The sequence below is a fragment of the Sinohyriopsis cumingii genome, chromosome 5 (assembly GCF_028554795.1).
Source record: "Sinohyriopsis cumingii isolate HCF-2022 chromosome 5, ASM2855479v2, whole genome shotgun sequence".
Classification (NCBI taxonomy): domain Eukaryota; kingdom Metazoa; phylum Mollusca; class Bivalvia; order Unionida; family Unionidae; genus Sinohyriopsis; species Sinohyriopsis cumingii.
In genome coordinates this window covers 31,536,093-31,554,698 of record NC_142965.1, presented here as the reverse complement: position 1 = coordinate 31,554,698, position 18,606 = coordinate 31,536,093, and the positions used below count along the sequence as shown (strand labels likewise).

Here is an 18,606-nt window from a genome sequence, read left to right as displayed (position 1 = left end):
TGACAGTGTTCACATCGTAATTAAGTCACAATAAGTTTTCAATTTTTGCAGCAACTATATTATACTTCTCTCTTTTCATAACAAATCTGTAAAATAAAAACCCAAGTACATCAACCATATACAAATAATCCCATACATTCACTTGTCTTTTTCCCCAATGGACAAAACCTGTTGATATGCCAGTTGAGCTCTTTTAGTGGCTTGGCAAAGATTTCTTTAGCTTTCCTTTTTGTCACCACTGACTTTTTTGGCTCAATGTGCAATTGTTTCTTTTCCTTCTCAATGACAGCCTTTTTCCCTTCAAGCTGGTGCTTTTATTGGCGACATGCAGTACCTATATTCTGACAGAGGACTACACCTGTTCTCTCATGCAAGAAATCTTTCTTCCTATAGTAACTGACTGCACTTTTCCAGATGCCTTCTGAGCTTCAATTTATCCATATGCAGCTTCTTTTGTAGGTGCTGTTTCAAACTCTTCCAACTGCATTTACCATAATTCAGATCTATATTGCAGAGGTCACAAAATGACAGTCCTCTAGCATTCAGTTTTCTTATAAACTGACCAACTAAATTTTCATCAACTTTTCACTCCAGCCATTCCCATTTCCATACGTTTTTTAAACCTTTATCTAAACTTTTCATGTCATGGTCTCTCTCAGCAACTTGGGATGCCATGTTTTGCAAGCATGCTTCTTCTTTCCATTGACATCAGTTTCCATTACACAAAGATTCATTGGATGAATTTAAACGTTTGACCAATTGGAATACTCTTACGAGAGTAATGTGTTAACTACTATATGGAGTGAATAAGTTACAAGGGTCGTTGTGGAATGGGAGCAGACACACTGTTTTGAAAAAGCCAGATTGGAGATGATATAAAAAAACGGACTATAACGAGAAAAATCTGATTCAAGTCAGGAGAAAAGCATAATTCTGCTTTAAAACAGAGAAAAATCATGTCTGTGATGTACCAACAGCCTTGAATAGTGTTGATGTGCTAAACTCATGATGTATCACAGTGATATAATCCAAAATGTTTCTAAATGAATTCACAATAATTATTGAGCACTTTGTAATTCCAATGAATAATTGAAATAAACAAATCATCTCAAATATTAACTGAATGCAAGTAAATTTGATTTCTTTAAAGACTGATGATATGAAAGGAATGAGTAATTCTGTCTACTTCTCTTTTATATAAAAAACTAGGATACAATAACAGAACCAGTATGAGGGTCACTTTCACATCAAATTCATAAACAAGATCCCTTCTAGAAACTTCCAAGATCAAAAGACCACATAAACATCTTTACCTCCAAGAAATAATGATCTTAATATATAATAAAGAATCACAGACAAAAATCAGCTATGTAATAAGTTTTTTTTATAAAAAGACATTAGTCAGGTTGATCCCAACTCCTACCCTCAATTATGTTTAAAGGTCAATCACACAATAAAAGTTAAATATATATAACACTTATGTATTTATTTTCTAAATCTGTCTATATAAAAAGGCTAGGTTAGAAAAATGCAAAAATATGCAGTATTTTGAAATTCTTTCTAGTAATTGATATGGTTTGTTTTTTTCTTTTATCTCTTGATTTACAGATCCAATCATAGCTTAATCTTTGCTAACTAAAGGTCATCAATCCACCTTGTTCTACACTGATGACCCATGACATATATAGCAAGCTGAAAATGTGTTCTGAGTAAAGTGCCTTGACTTTCAAGAAAAACTTGGAGAAACCAAAATGTAAGATATGTTATCTGAAGAGGCCATGATGATTATTTAAAACTGCTTTCCTAGATAGAAAGTTTCATTAAGCTGCAACCAATAAGACAGTGGAGAAGTAGATATTATTCCAGATAATTACATATGTCATGTATTACAGAATGAATCAATGACCTTAGGCTAGCAAAAATGCCACAGTGCACTAGTCATTTCAATTTCTTAAATTTCCATGGGATCACTGACCATTTCATATACTATCACAAATTCACAAAACTGTAATCTCTATTTTAGCATGTTCTTTCTTCCAGTTTCACATATTAATCAGGGACAAGTAATACCTATGTAACTTTTGTGCAGGCCATACTTTTAAATGCAATTATGTGTAAATTATAAAGTATAATAACAACCAATATGGGTTTTTCAAGTATGGAAGATTAAAAAAATAGTTTTAAAGAGAAACATCCATATTCTACATTTAATTGTCTTTACTCCGAGACAAAAGTAATTTATCCTATCCATGGGAACAAGTTTACAGGTATCTGCAGGACCTACCTGTTCTATCACAAGCTCATACTTGGGCAGTCTGGCAACCATGTCATGGATCTGGTTACCAAAAGGTGGGTGACGATTTACAATCTGGAAACAACAAATAAATAAGTAATATGTACATATTCTGTAAAATGTATCACATGCAGAATTAAAAACTTTGTTTTGCATAAAAAATACACAACTTCCATTTTAATCCATGCTGCATTAACTTGCAAACTTCCTTACATGACAAAAGGATCTTTAGGTTTAATTATTTTGTGACTAAGTTGGAAAAAAATATCTAAACAAGTAATTTTTCATGAAGTTCACTTCTAATACATCTATATAAGATGATATCATTAATATGTGTGGATTTTATTCGTTATCAAACCCATCCAAGATCTTGAAGATTATGCCCATATTTCAAGTCTGAGCAAAATCAGATCAGAAATTTGACTTATAGAGTGGTAACAAAATCACCCAATCAGATGCCAGATCATCTCGTTATTATGCACATCCCATATGAAATCATGTACAGGAATCCACCTGGTTATGGCATTGCTTTTACAAGGAAATTCCATCTGGAATTAGGAAAAATTCATAAAACCAGTTGTGCATGAGCAGGATATGTAATTTAAGCACGGATTCCTCTTGCGTAGAAATCCTGCTTTTAGTAGCAAAAGACAATTTAATCCTATCTACACATGGAAATGTGAACATAGGAAACTTGCAGAAAGAAAGGACACGTAATTTTAACTAAATTTTATGGTTTTAAGTTTATATGTGCGTGTGTGTCTGCAGTGTTACAGTTTTTAGTGAGGTCTTGCACTGGGGAATCGTGCTGCAGACATGTAGCATCATGTCCTGCCCAGTCACATTAACCTGACACCAGGCCAATAAGTCCTAACACTAACCTCTTAATGTTGAGTGCCATGCAAGGCAGCTGCTAGTACTATTTTTAGAAGTCTTTGTTATGATCTCAACTAGAGTTCAAAACCGTGACCTCCTGCATCCGAGGTGGATGCTCTAAACACTAGGTCACCGGAGTGGTTCCAAGTTTAAGCATTTAAGTACAATGATCACATGGGTTCCTAAATATTTTGCAGCCAGACTGTAAAATTTACAAGATTTCACAGTCTCTAAGTATATTGTAAAAAAATCAAATATACCCTGCTACAAGTGTATTCAACAAGAAAAAACTAAAACATAGAAACTTAATGGTTTATTCTGTTATAGTATTTTATAATTTAAGTTAACAAAGCTTCCTTGGTTGTATTAATTTTCAATATTTTCAAGTAAAAATTAAATATTTCATTACAATGTTAACTCCCTAGTGAAAATGTAACTGAGTGAATTTCAGTGAAATCTCTGAAATTTCACTGAAATGTCCTTATTTCACCAAGTTTCAGTAAAATAGTCTACAGTAACTCTGAAATTTCACTATTTCAAACTACACTACTAATTCCATGACATTTTGGTGAGAGTTTTGGTAAATGTTTAAGTGAAATGTCACCAAAGTATCAGTGAAATTTAGTAAGATCTCACCAAAATTTCAGTGAAAGTTTTGGTGAAAATTTCAGCAAAATCTCAATAAAATTTCAGTTAAAGTTTGGGTAAATTTTTTAGTGAAATTGCACTAAATTTCTGTGAAATTTGAGAATTATCTAACCCAAGATTTCAGTGAAATCACAAAAATATTTGGAACAATACATTGGAAATGTATATTGCAACATATTCCATATGTAAGATGTTTATGCAAAACTAACAACTTGAAGGCTACAATGATACATAAATAAGGCAAGAACAAAAGAGTCTGTTGTGTAAGAACAATGCATATGGACTTTTTATTTTATGTGCTAAGTCATTATACTTATTATCAGATAGTCCATACACTTTGCCAACAGTGTGTACAGTTTAATATTTTTGATATTATAACATGTGAACATAACACTATCTGATTCTGATTAGTCCAAATAAGCCTATGAAATTATTGTGCAGTATTCTCTTTACTGATTGGCTGCGATCATGAGAAAACAGTTTAGCCCTGCTTTTCTGGAATGTTTTGTTTTCAAAGAACATTTTGGCAGCCAATTTTCAACTTGAATTGCAAAAAGAAATTGTGGAAAAATTAACTCAGCTGCCTGAATATGTACAATTTACCCACACAGGAGTTATTATATCATGTATAACAATATCATCATAAGAAAAAAATGTGTAAAAACTCCAAGACAAGAACAACAAGAAGAAGTAAAACTAAGGGTATTGCTCATTTGATAGCTTGTGGCAGTTTGGGGGAAGGGGGGGTGGTAAATCTGTAACACAGAAATAGAATCCACTCTATATACAAGTGTGGTTTAAATGTCAACTTACAGAAGTAAATAAACTCACCTCTATTCATAGAAGAATGTGTACATAAACCAGTCTCCCAACTGACAGAACTTTACCCTTCCACAGCATATTTATGCTGTAAATATGTGATGCAAATCAGACTCAAAAAAGAAATTTGTTTACATCTTCTGTAGTCTATTGTTCCAAATCAAATACTGCAAATATCTGGTTACAAATACATTACAGTACCATATTTCATGCATTTTTTTGTACCCTCTAATGTTTCATATACAAGCCAGTTATCAAAATAATAATTATTTAAATGTATCATAATTTTTCGTACATACCAATCTGTATTTTTTTTATAAAAAATCCATTAAATTATCGGACATAAAATTTCTACTAAGATTTCTGTTTGCAAAAAAGATAGAAAATAGGGTATTGCAATTTTACTTTTACAAAAACTAATAATTAATTGTTGGTGAGAAAATACAATGATTGATGCATAAGCATGGGAGCCTGCAGCATAGGTCAAGGAGGTCACATGACCCCCTCCCAGAAATATATACATTCTGACAAGTTTAAACATGCAAATGAAGCTGAAAATATGTTACAAGATTCTGTTCAAAACACTTTGTAAATATTTAGAGCTTTAGTTTCAGACTGTTTACAGTAACATTTAATTTAATACGAATTCTCCTGGCTGTGACTGACTGACCCCCCTCCTTGCAAAAAATCCTGCTGGCACCCATGTGCATAAGCTTTCTTATTGTCATTACAATATCTACTGGTGTTTATTAACAAATGGACAAAGGACTTCACAGATCATACCTTTAAATATTATTGTTAATTAGTTCTCCTTATTAAGTCCGTCACTGTAACAAAATGCCATGTGCATTTTAAAATGAGTTCAGAAGGCCTCTGATGTTTTCTTCACCAACAAAAACTACATCTCAGTATATGCTAAAGTGAAGACCACAGACCACTGGTCAACTAGTCTTATTGTTTTATTATAGTCATACAAACATAAAATATAAAAACCTAGTCATTTTCTATCGAAAATATGAAAGTCACAGACTCCAATAAATCGATTTGTATATATACATATACTATCTTTTAAGTACTTGTTCTGTTTTGACTTGGATATAATTAGCATTTTATTGTAAATCTATTCTATGATATACCCAACTATTATCTTTATTGGCTAGTTCGAATAACAAGTAATGCATATGATCACTTGTTCTTATAATATCTGCTATATGGACAACAGCTTCAATAGCACATTGACAGATTTTCATTTCTCTAAAGACAGCCTCATTCCCCTACTGGCAGCCTCGCTGATTTGACCTCTTCTGTCAATTCTTGCACTCAATCTGGTTTCAACTGGAACAACCAAAGAGCTAAGCATGTTTAATTACCATGTAAATAACACTGCATAGCCATTTGGTTGTTGTGACAATGTACATCGAAATTAAAACAAGAATGAATTGTTGATATAGTGGTATTTATTGATAATGGAATATAGTAGGGTCATAATAAATGAGGACTATCACAATAGTCAGGTAACAGACTTTTTTCTTTTTGCAAAAGCTACAAATAAAAACCACACAGAATAAATATGGTCTTGTACAGTGACAAAATTTTGTTTCATCTCTCTCACTCAAATACGTGTGCATTAACTAAAACGTGATTTCAAGTTCTTTATTTTTTATTGCAATTTGATAATAAGATTATTGTTGCTGTAAAAATACAAGTTGCACTTAATTTCTTGACAATGTGGTCTTATATCATTGCATACAATATATAATACCGATAATTAATACATGTTCAAACCATCTTAATCAATTTGCCAACATTACACAACATAACAGATACATATGCTCTAAATGCAGACAAGCTTGCACACTGAGACATAATCCTCTCTCTCTTGTTCACTAATAACAACAAAAATCGTTGAGTACTTTTATTTTTATTGTAATTAGATTCTTGAGTTGAGAGCAGAATGAGACAGAAAATATATGTTTACTTTGTACGTTTGTACTGTTAGGTTGTCAAGTAGCATGTGCTCTGAAGAACTTGTTCAGGCATGATCCCTTTATTTTTCGTACACGGTCAGTACCACCAAATGATAATTATTTTACATATTATTTTTCATACACTAAAATTAATAATTAATTTTTCATGTATGTAAAATAACATGAAATATGGTAAATATGGGAATTTTTGCATCCAATAATCCTATTTCACATGAAAATGCAATAATGTAATGTTAAGTTGTGAAAGTGACATTTTTGGGTGTCATGTTTACCCCGACCCAGAGTAGCCCAGTTTGAAACATGTATAATCAAGGTAATTCTGACAGGCCATTGTTTGATGTCAAACATTGCCGAAGGCTAGCACTAATCCGTTACGTAAGATTGTTGCGGCTAGAATTGAAGAGCCGGACATCAGAGTTGCGAGGCCGCCTGATAGCCAATTATCACCTAGGTGTCGAAATGTTTTCCAAGATCAAAAGAAGTTGCCTGAAGAAGTGGGAGTGTCTTAACTTCTTTCCCTGCAAACAGACAGACAGGTTGAACTGGCCCCTAAGACGATTGGACAGGGGCACAGCGCCACCCAATCAGAATCGAGACAGGGGAGAGACCTTGATTTGGGTAGAATGATATCCCTGCGTCTTCTGGCAAGAGTTAGTTCGCTGAGAAAAATTACCCAGAGTGGAGTTTAGCGTAACTCCGAATAGCCATTCGTTATTGGCGGGAAAATCTTAGAGCGGGAAATTCTAAGTAGAGAGCTTCAAATAAGGTCAGTAGGATATTTGTTCGGTCTTTGTGGAATGCGACTGCATTTTAATTGTAGGTCGTATGTATACTTTATTATTACTAGAATTGTAGTATGAAGAATTACTTTGTTTTGTTAATATGTTTGCATATTTTGAAAAAATGAGTTGATATTTGTAAAGAATTATATAGCTTGCTAGCCGTCGTAAGAGTTAATATTGTAAATCGCTATGTGGGTATTTTATAGTAGACTAACACATATGTTCATATGATTATAGATTTTGCCATTGTTGAATATTTGTAATGTACAGACATGCGTCTGATTGTTGTCAGATTGTAGTACGATGAGATTAAATATATATATATGTGTATATACTGACGTGACGCAATGTATTGATGTCTGTATAACAATTCGCTGATACCGTGTTATTACACCATTGTTTACCCTGCAAGAAGTGTGTGGGAATTTCGATGTGTATGCATGCGTGACCGAAACAGTGATAGCTATCTGATGATTAATTGTCGATATAGTGTGAGGTGAGATTCGATAAAACATATGTTAACGCCTTGTGGTTTTTCACAGGAAGCTTTGAGGGACAGACCAGTTATAGTTTGGTCCCACAGTCTCAGACAGAGAGACGGAGGAAAAGAGAAGAAAGGAGAGAAGTCAGGAGAAGTTGAAGTCTAGGAGCGAATTGGAGGAGGAGATAGTAGAGACGGAGGAAAGGAGAAGAAAGGAGAGAAGTCAGGAGAAGTTGAAGTCTGGGAGCGAAATTGTAGGAGGAGATAGTAGAGAGGGAAACGGAGACAAAGGAGGAGTTAGAGGAACGGAAAGGAGGAAGGAATCAGCGGGAAAGAAATAAATAAGTAGATGCAAGGACAGGGGGAAAATCGAACTCACACTGTAAATCACGAGATGAATTAGGCTGTCACTTGGTCGAGGGAAAGACGAGTGATTGGAAGTTATCGTTTTAATTATTTGAATTTATTAAATTGTTACTGATTGAATTTTCATCTTTGTGTTCTCTATAATTTAACCGTCGGCATTGCTGACTGGGGGCTCAGAGCTATAAAACTACCTCGTCACTAATTTAACTTTCTAACCTCACGAGCCAGGGTGGAACTTTCATCATAATTTAATTAAACTATATTGGAAGAACCCCACCCCAATACGTGCAAACGTCACATTGGGTAAATATGTACTCTAGGCCTATAGTGTACTGTATCAAAAAGTGTGACATCACACACATTGATCATTCTGTTCTGAAAAATGATTTTATCATTATAAAATGTTCTGTCTATTCGGATGGATGTTTGTTCTTTGATTTATAGTTTGTAAAGAAAGTACAATCTAGATTTACTTGTTCAACTTTGTTTGGGACTATATTTTATGCACAACAAATCAAAGGTGCACCATCTGTCAGAATGAACAAAGTTTTTCCTTCTTCTTTCACTCTAATTAATTTCCACTCAAATTAAAACTATGTGATAAAAAGAATCTCAAATGGGTAATGATTTCATATTAAATTTATGAAATGAGTGGAACAATATCCAGCTTTTGCAAGCCTTGGTAAGAATTCAATTAGGATTTTATTTTCTGTGAAGGCTATACTGCTGCTATTTCTTCAATACAAGTAGAATAGTGGTCAACAGATCTCATAGAAATATCTGAGAAAAAAAATATTAATAACTTTCTTTGGGACCACAACAGAATGCAAAAACAGTTGATCAACACAATTACTGTGGTGATACCTGAAACAGACATCCCAATACATACTTGGAGCTAATTCATTATGGGAATAACTTATGACCAGCTTCATTTTGTAAACATTCTTTTATCATCGTAGTACTTACTCTCCAATGATATGAATCAATGTACTAGAAATTCATTGATGAAAAAAACTACCAAAGTGTGCACTGATATATGTAGAAAAATATGTCAGTGACTCAAGCATGAAACTTAGGTCACTGTGACCTAATTCTTCTATGGCTGGCTATCCCTCCTTCAAATGTATCCACATACTTATATATTCATGAGTGTACATGAAAAACGGAGGCTGAAAATATGAAGAGGAAATTTCTCTCTGACATTTTTGCACACTGGCCTGGTTTTAGTGTGGTTGATCTCTCCTTCAGATGTATTTACATATGAATTTCATGGTATAGGTGATGAAATAGGGTCAACAATATTACTGGTGTAAAAAAAGTTAGATGAAATAAAAAAAGTTTGAAAATTTGGTCATGGTTATCTAGCTTTTGTAAAGGTGAATTAATCTCCACATGATACATCTACACACCAATTTCCATGTATTACACATGAACATACAAAGACATGGACAAGTAGGTAAAATACAATGTCCTGTCCCAGCGAAATAGAATATATTAGTGATAATGTGACAAAACACACTTAAATAGATGTTTGTAGGACACAAATCCCTCCATCCTTCTAGTATGATTACTGAAGTCAAACTAATTGCTATATTTCAAGGAAGAATGACTTACTGAAGACTAAAGGCTAAAAGCAATATCCAACCTTGGACAAAGATCAGTGAGGTTTTAACAGGATTTGTATGAGCAATCAAGGGCTTTGAATTAACTATGCTTCATATTATGATCATTAGATAAATCTTTAATTTAAATGTTGGGGAACTTACTAGTTCTAGATCCCTGGGATTGGTTTCCTCTATCTTCTGAAAACTGACAATTCCAGCATTGACCAACATGTTGGAAAGTGTTGGACCTGCAAAAGATTTGACAATTAGCATTCCATAGGGATTCCATAAAGACAATATCTTGCTTGCAAACATAACTATAATGTATGTGACTTTCAATGAACTTAAAAGAAAATTTACAAAGAAAACCAGTTCTATATTGACATCATGATGTATCATTGTATGATTTTATACAAGAACATTGTTTGCTAAACTATACATAAGCAACACTATTTAAATTTCATACACCTCACCCACACCCACTGGGATCACATAAATCCATTTCCAATTCACTGCAATACAGAGCACTAATACAAAGTGTCATGTCTACCAGAATCAGTTGGGTAATGAAATTTAGTATATTTCAATAAATATATGTTTATTACATATCAATAGCAACAGTCTGTAGGCAATGGTCAGTGGGAGAAAAAGAATATTCTCTGAGCTCTAACCTTGGCTTTGGTACCTAACTAATTTATTGTTAACATGGCATCAGGATATGATCATGATGATATTGTAAAAAGGTGGTGTATATCGACACGCAACATTCTACTCATGATTACTTCACTAATGATAATACCCTGATATTTCTGATACTGGCACTCAACTGACACATACACTGCATATCTTGTCATCTGCTCCTTTATATAAATGGGCTGTTGAAAGAAAACTAGCACTTTTTTGATGTTCAGAGATAGTATCTTCAATTTGATAATCCAGAAAATATTCAAAGTTCAATTTTAAAAACTGGTCAAGCTCGAAATAATTTTTCAACACTTAATAAAGTTATGATAATTCAAGTTTTATTGTCTTCACAAGTGATCTTTTTTTCCCCTAAGTCCTTTAGTAAATGCTGTCCCATGTAAACAGTTTCAAATAAAAGACAATATTTGCAAATAAAAATTAAATATGTATGAGTTCAATAATGAAAAACTAATGTCCAATTATGAATCAGATGTAGTTCTGGGTGAATATCTTCATGCTAAGAAACAGTACTGAGTGATATATATATACAGCACAGAATATGATTTACTACAAATGGTAAGAAGGTCAAGACATCAGTGGGAAATAATTATCAAGGCTTACGAAAAATGTCAACAATATCTCAATGCAATGTTATTAGATGTTTTGCTACATTGTTGCATATATTTAAAATTATGTTAAGGCATAAATAAATTACTCCTGACACTATCATAGCAGCAGTGGACAACTCCAATAACATGGGCTAAACAAAATATCACAGTCTGCCTGTGCTATGAGATACCACTTTTAAAAAAACTTTTATACAAAACCTTGACATTACTCATAATGACAGTTGTGGAGACAACAGAGCTATCACCACCAGAAAGTGATGAAAATTCTTTGTTAGAATTTTTTTATGTAATTACACCAGTACTCTACCATATGAAAATAATAATAATAATAATAATAATAATAATAATAATAATGATGATACCTATGCCACTAAGTTGTTTAGCCACAAACTTGGAATCCTCCCAGAGATGAGCCTTGAAGCATTTGGTCAACTGTACAGCACTCAACAAGGACTTGTAATCCTGCCTCAGCCAAAGGAATTCAACCAGACCTTTCAAGATCAATATGGTACAATTTTTTTATTAGTCAAGATATTGTATAGTCTCTTTAATCCAACAGAAATTATTCACAATGAAAATGACATATTAACTCAAATGTTAGATGAACTGAATAGAAAATCTAAATGACTTGCAATGAAACATACATCCATCCAGATTAAACCTTTAACTTTCCAACCTGTCAAGATTATAAGAACCTAATCAGATTTGGAGAGTCTATTAAGACATCTGATATCAAATTTGGTTCAGTTCAATTATACCAGCCATTCTTAACCTTTTTGGGCAGTGACCAAGATTTGTTTTGGGGTGTTAGCCTCACTACCCATCAAATGCTAAACAATTATTTGGGTAGGTATTTTCAAATTATTATCTCAGTGACTCACTCAAAACAGCATGGTAAACCAGTGTTGGGTCATAACCTATGGGTTAAGAACCAATGAGTTATGTGATACCAGAAATACACTGTATCTTGCTAAGAAGCTGACATCCTTTTGCAACCAGAAGGTATCCACCATCAACATTTGGTTGCAAACAGCAGTTAATTAGGTCTCTTGACTATCTGTAGGTATTTAAATATTTAATGAAGTCCATTTTGGTTCAACAGTCCTGGAGTTTTCTTGATCAGTTTGACAGCTGGATGACCCAGTCCCAGTAGGGGGAAGAAAATGAATACTTGTACTATCTATTGCTGGAATGAAAACATGGCAGTCTGATTAAGACTAAACTATACACATTCATAAATCAAGAAACATGTATATTCCACATCCTTATACCTCCATCTAAAGCATGAATTTTGAATGCAAATTATCATGCAATTTTACATAATATGTTATCATTCATAAATCAGCGAGCCAAATTTCATCTAAGATGCAAAACATCCCCAAAGGCCATTGTATTTGTTTATCCAAAACTTGTTAAACCTGAATCTTGTAAAATTGAACATTTGCAATAGCAAATATGATTTTGGCTTATTAACCAGAAATTATGCCTTAGATCACCCAAGTGTCAGTACATTGATACACATACTTTATTCAGCAAGGGTGTGTTCAATTCCATACACAATAAAAGTAACTGCTTTGTTCATGAGAATCCTAATTTTTAGTGATAAATCTTAGTTTCTTTGACATGACCGTGAATTCACTATTTTTTTATGGTGTACCAGGTTTTGGTAGATTTTGCAATATCTACAAATTTAAACATGAATAACCAAATGAAAAATAAAACAATAGAACACCTTCCCCAATCCATGAATGTAATGACTTGTGAACAATGATCCTTCTGAGAAAGCATCAGGACACCCTCCTCAATCTATCAGTGTAATAACCCAAAGAACAATGATCTTCAGAAACAAATTAGGATCCTTTTCTCAATCTGTCACTTTAATGACAAGTGAATAATTATTATCTGCAGAAACATTATACCCCTTTCTCAATATTTCAGTTTTATGACCCAGTAAACAATGATCTTTAAGAACACATTCCCCAATCCTTGACTTTAATGACTGGTGAACAAGGATCCTTCTGAGGAAACAATATAATACCTTCTTCAACTGATACGATTAATGACCCAGTGAACAACGATCTGTAGAAATAAAAAGACCCGTTTCTCAAGTTATCAGTTTAATGACACAGTGGACAATGATCTGTAGAAATAAAAAGACCTGTTTCTCAAGCTATCAGTTTAATGTCATGGTGAACAATGATCTGTAGAAATAAAAAGACCTGTTTCTCAAGCTATCAGTTTAATGACACAGTGAACAATGATCTGCAGAAATATAAAGACCCATTTCTCAAGCTATCAGTTTAATGACACGGTGAACAATGATCTGTAGAAATATAAAGACCCATTTCTCAAGCTATCAGTTTAATGACACAGTGAACAATGATCTTCTGGTCAGGAACCTTCTTAAGTAAGCTTTGTTATTTGTGTAATCTGGTTTAGAATGAAATATACATTTTATTCAGTATGCTTATAGTGTAAGCATAATCGTATCAAATTCTTAATTATAACTTAAGAGAAAATGTATCTCATGGATAAGTACATCTCGTAATTCGCTGCCCAGCCCGGAACAGGCGTGATGTGTCCTGCTGAAGACCAAAGTCCTGAATGGGAAGACAACCAAGTGTTGCTTGAATAAGACTGAAATGATAAATAAAAAAAGTAATTAACATCCTGTACACATGATATGGATGGCTCCAACAATGTGGTGTAAATAAACAAAACTTAGTTTAATTTAAAGGGAAAAATTCTAAATTAAACTGTGGCCAAATTCAGTCAAATATAGGGTAAGGAATATAGGGAATATATTAGGGAATTCAAACTGACCAAAGTATATTTACAGCAATATATATCATTCAATTTAATTTCAATTAAAGAAGTGCTTCAAAAGTTATTGAGCAGAATACAAATATATGGCCCACAGGCTTATGAAATGGACAGATATGGTTAACACTACTAAACCTTCTGTCCACAGCCATGAACTTGATCTCTATGCAATTAGATCAGTGACAAGAAAAAAAAGTTGATCACACATAATGCTCAACGTGGACCTGTAATGGTCAGGGTGATAAATTTGTGATGCCGATGTTGCCACAACAATACTGGGTCTAGCAAAGATATTCCGATGATTATTCAAGATCGGCAGGTCCGTCAATGATGTTTGTGAAGGATACTTCTGCCCACCCTAGCAACATACAGTATAATATAACATGACCAATAAACTTCGCCGACAACAATGACGCTCTGATATGTGGCTGGTGGTTCATGGTGCTAATCCAAATTTCAACTTAGGATTTGCAGCACACTGATCAATGCTAATGGATGGAAGCAGGAGATTTTCATGTGCAATTCCAGTGTCATGTATCTTTGGATTTTGCAGAAATGTCAGAAAAATCATTTTCGGAGCCAAGCATACAGTTTTACTTGTGCGAAAGAGTGATGATAACGATGCAATTTGGTGACCTGCTGCTGTTGTTGATGCTGGTAAAGTAATACTAACAAACTTTTATTGTGGATGCCAATAATGATACCATCACTCGATGAAGAACAATGGTTACTTTCATTTATGGACTCGGGCGGTAAATCAACATTATCATGGTTGACAATGACAACAGACAGTGTTCAAAGTACCACTAATGGTTTATTCACATGTCATACAGCATCACAGCAAGGTGTTTCTACACCAAGACATATATTTATTGCTTTCCAATGTAAATTCACAAACATACAGTATAATGATATTTGACAAACTTGGTATTACTTAAGTTTCATTAAGGATAAACAGACATCAAGAATCATCTTTAGAAGTGTTATTAGATTTTGAGAATAATCATGTTGCATGGGTACATCATTGTTTGATGACATTCATGTGACATGATCAAAATGTTGATTCCGGTCGACAAATATCACAGCTAAATTTTACAACATTGTATCCGAGTTATTACTTTTCGCTAGAACACCTGGATTTAATCAGACAATCTGCCATTAATATACATTTTTGAGCTTGTGTGACAGGAACAGCTATAGCTAATTACAGAGCAATCACAGTTATACTCTCACACAAAACAATGTTACTTGAAGGTTTTGGTGGACAAATGAGAGTTATTGATGCCCCAGTAGAAAACATGTAATTAAATTGATCATGATATTTATAATGAAATATCATCATGTTAGTGTCAGTCTGACTTCTGGTCTTATTAAAAAGCCTCAATCGAAATAAGCAAAGAACTGTGGAATAAAAATATCACTAAAAAAAATCAGATCACAGGTGGTCAAAATAAACTATAATTGTCAGAACGTCATCTCAGGCATTTCAGTGATGCCAAACACTCAAAAACAGGCGTTAAACTCAATCTTTCTGTGAGCACCGTTAAAGATTCAATCAAGACTGGTGGTATATTTCCACTTCTTGAAGCTAGACCAGCATTAATAGCCACTGTGGCTCCATCTGTTGCAAAAGCAGCAGCACTTGGTGCTGTTGGAACTGCTGCTGAAATGGCATTAAAGAAATCAACAGGAAAAGGAATAAAGACTTCTGAAAAAAAGGAAGATTGTAAAGAACCCCTCATTGGTATGGAAAAGGTCTGAGACCTCCAGGAACACTCATTGGTATGGAAAAGGTCTGAGACCTCCAGGAACACTTTGCTAATTCTTCCTACATCAAATTTTGATTTACTTAATGCTGCTACAAAATTAAATATAAGAAATTTTATAGGTGTTTTTATGCATGATCATTTACCACAACAACCAAACAGTGCTGAAACAGGTATTATTAATCTTGATAAAAGTTCCGGTCCTGGTACTTACTGGGTTGCATACACAATAGATCCATGTGGAATTAATTTGATTCGTACGGATTGGCTCCACAAAAAGAATTTTTAAATCGTGTTAACACAATAAAAACTCCAGTCTGGTATTCAACATTACAAACACAAACAATAACAGATCCACCAATATGTGGCCGTGAAGTAATTGCTGTACTCAACACTGTGTCATCATCAACAATACCACCTCCTGAAGTCATGGACAAGTATACAAATAGATGGTCCATCGTTTTAAACAGATCTTAAAATATAACGGTTGATATTTACAGCAGATCTTCTTCTAAACAAAAACAAAAATCCAACAGAATAACCCATGAAAATATGAGTAAACAGATTAGTGATGAAATGTCTGAATTATTAAATCTTGCAAATGTAGATCCAATGAAGTGGTTGTATTTCCAGATAAGCAAGGAAAATTAAAAACAAGCAATCTTTCATTTAAATATATTATCATTAAAATTAATGGAGTAACTGAAAAAAGCATAGCTGTGTTCAATAGTAATGGAAAAATTAAACCTGGTGCTATGATGTAAACGATATCAGATAATATTCGTGGTCAAGTACAAAAATCTGGTGGTACAATGACTGGTTCTCTCAATATGTCTAATAATAAAATTACTAATCTTGGAGAGCCAGAATCAGACAATGATGCTGTAACGAAGAAATTCATCCTTCCTCTAATGAACTCGTTAGCTTCATTTAATGATGCAATAACCACATTTAAATCTCAATACTTGGTGTTACAGCATTTACTATATCTACCACAATTTCACAGCATTATCCACTCCTGACTCCATCAGGTGGATCTCCTGGATATATGTTAGTGATGTTGGAGCAAAATGACAAGGACACATTTGTAGTGGAACCCGAAGAAAAAAAACTGCCTGATTTACTGTTAGTGTCGTGAATTAGTCACTAAATTCCCACCTAATTAAAATATAATGAGCATTCCAATTAATGTTCAACGTTTTAGATACAATCAGGCACGTGAATGGCGAACCAAACTGAAAAATATCATTGACAGGTATACAGTAAAAGTAAGAAAATGTTGCAGACATTAAGTTATTGTTGACATAATTGTTTATTCTGCTTCTGCTGCTATCGCTGGAACAGGTGTATTGCTATCAACAATAACAATGACATCGCCAGCAATTATAACAATTTGTGTTTCAGCTGCAACAACAATTGCCGGTTTTCTTAATATTATTGCCAAAAAAATATGCACTTCTACAAATACAAAATTGCATGAGTATATAATAAAATAACACACATCGATTAGCATATTGTAAGTTATCTTCATTGTTATCATCAAGTCTTGGCATAGGAATAATATCAGATTTTGAATTTACAAAGATGATTGGAATTTACAAAGATGTCACGACTGTGACAGAATCAATGTCTGATTTAGATAATAATAATAATAATAATGTCAGCCCAGAATGAGTTATTACAGCAGATTGTCGTTAATACAACTCTATAAAAAAACTACAATGATATCAGCAAGCTCAACTAATCCTGAATTTAACATTAACTTTCCAACTGCAATTCCAGTGAAAGAAATAGCACAATTACGAGTATATTACAGCTGGCCAAATATCAGATCAAGATCAGTTTGTGGATTACAAGCAAATAATTCACTGGTCTTTGCAAATAAGAATAAACAAGATGAATCTCACGATTGGCAAGCTGTTGGAATTCCCATGGGCTGTTATCACATTGAACAAATTAATGATGAATTTCAGCACAGAATCCAAAATTGCTATCCCTACCTTCACCTTAAGTCCAGTATCTTGGGTCTAAACATGAGCAAATAAGTTATATCTTCTGACTATTAAATATTAACCAATTGCTATAGTTTACGTATTTCTAATTCTGTATGCAATTAAATCATATTAATATCATTTAAAAGGTAAGTAAAGCTAATTTCAAACTTAATGCCAGTATCCATGATCAAACTTAGCCACGAAAGGCTATTTTTAAGTAAAATGAACTTTATTCCTGCCACTAATAACTCAGATATTTTAATTTTTCCAATTTATGCACACATTCATCAAATTTGATTTGGCTTTCTTGAAGATAATTTTATATTTTCAGCAAACTGCTCAATTTTTAAATTGTAATATTCATTTTGACAATTTCTGATGGTAAGAAAACATCAATTTTCTGTCTAATGATAATTAAATATCTGATACAAAGGAGTAGACGTGACACAATGTATTCTCAAAAACCTTTATCAACTGGCTTCAGCAGCAGAGGGGGCGAATCGGACATTTTGTCCAATCGTTATTTTGCTTAATTATTACTTTCTGCACTCAACGATCTAGTGTCGTCAGCGCCTGGTAAAAAAAAAACGACGACGTCGTTGGGGGATCGTCGCGTCGTCATTTGGTTTAATTAACACCTTCTGCGCGTTGATCCCCAGCGTCGTCAGCGTCCGGTAAGCACATCGACGACCGCGTCGATGTCATCGCCCCCTCTGCTGCTAAGTGGTTATTTACAATGAAAATTATTTACAACTAACCGAATATTTGGTCAAGTCCGATACGATATCGTGTCCGAGGATCATGTAAATTTATCGTTACAAATCCATGTGGGGTCGACTGAGCATGACTAAAA

The 18,606-nt window shown here is 33.7% G+C and overlaps 1 protein-coding gene across 1 annotated transcript in view; it reads right to left on the bottom strand.

The window, feature by feature from the left end:
• LOC149798884 (putative ATP-dependent DNA helicase HFM1) overlaps positions 1-18,606 on the bottom strand; it is a 182,908-nt gene that overhangs the window by 71,922 nt on the left and 92,380 nt on the right. The window contains exons 23-26 of the mRNA XM_089958102.1: positions 13,710-13,807; positions 11,533-11,661; positions 10,020-10,105; positions 2,285-2,368 (exon numbers count right to left, since the gene is read on the bottom strand). Coding sequence (XP_089814228.1) covers positions 2,285-2,368; positions 10,020-10,105; positions 11,533-11,661; positions 13,710-13,807 — 397 coding nt within the window. The remainder of the gene's footprint in view (positions 1-2,284; positions 2,369-10,019; positions 10,106-11,532; positions 11,662-13,709; positions 13,808-18,606) is intronic.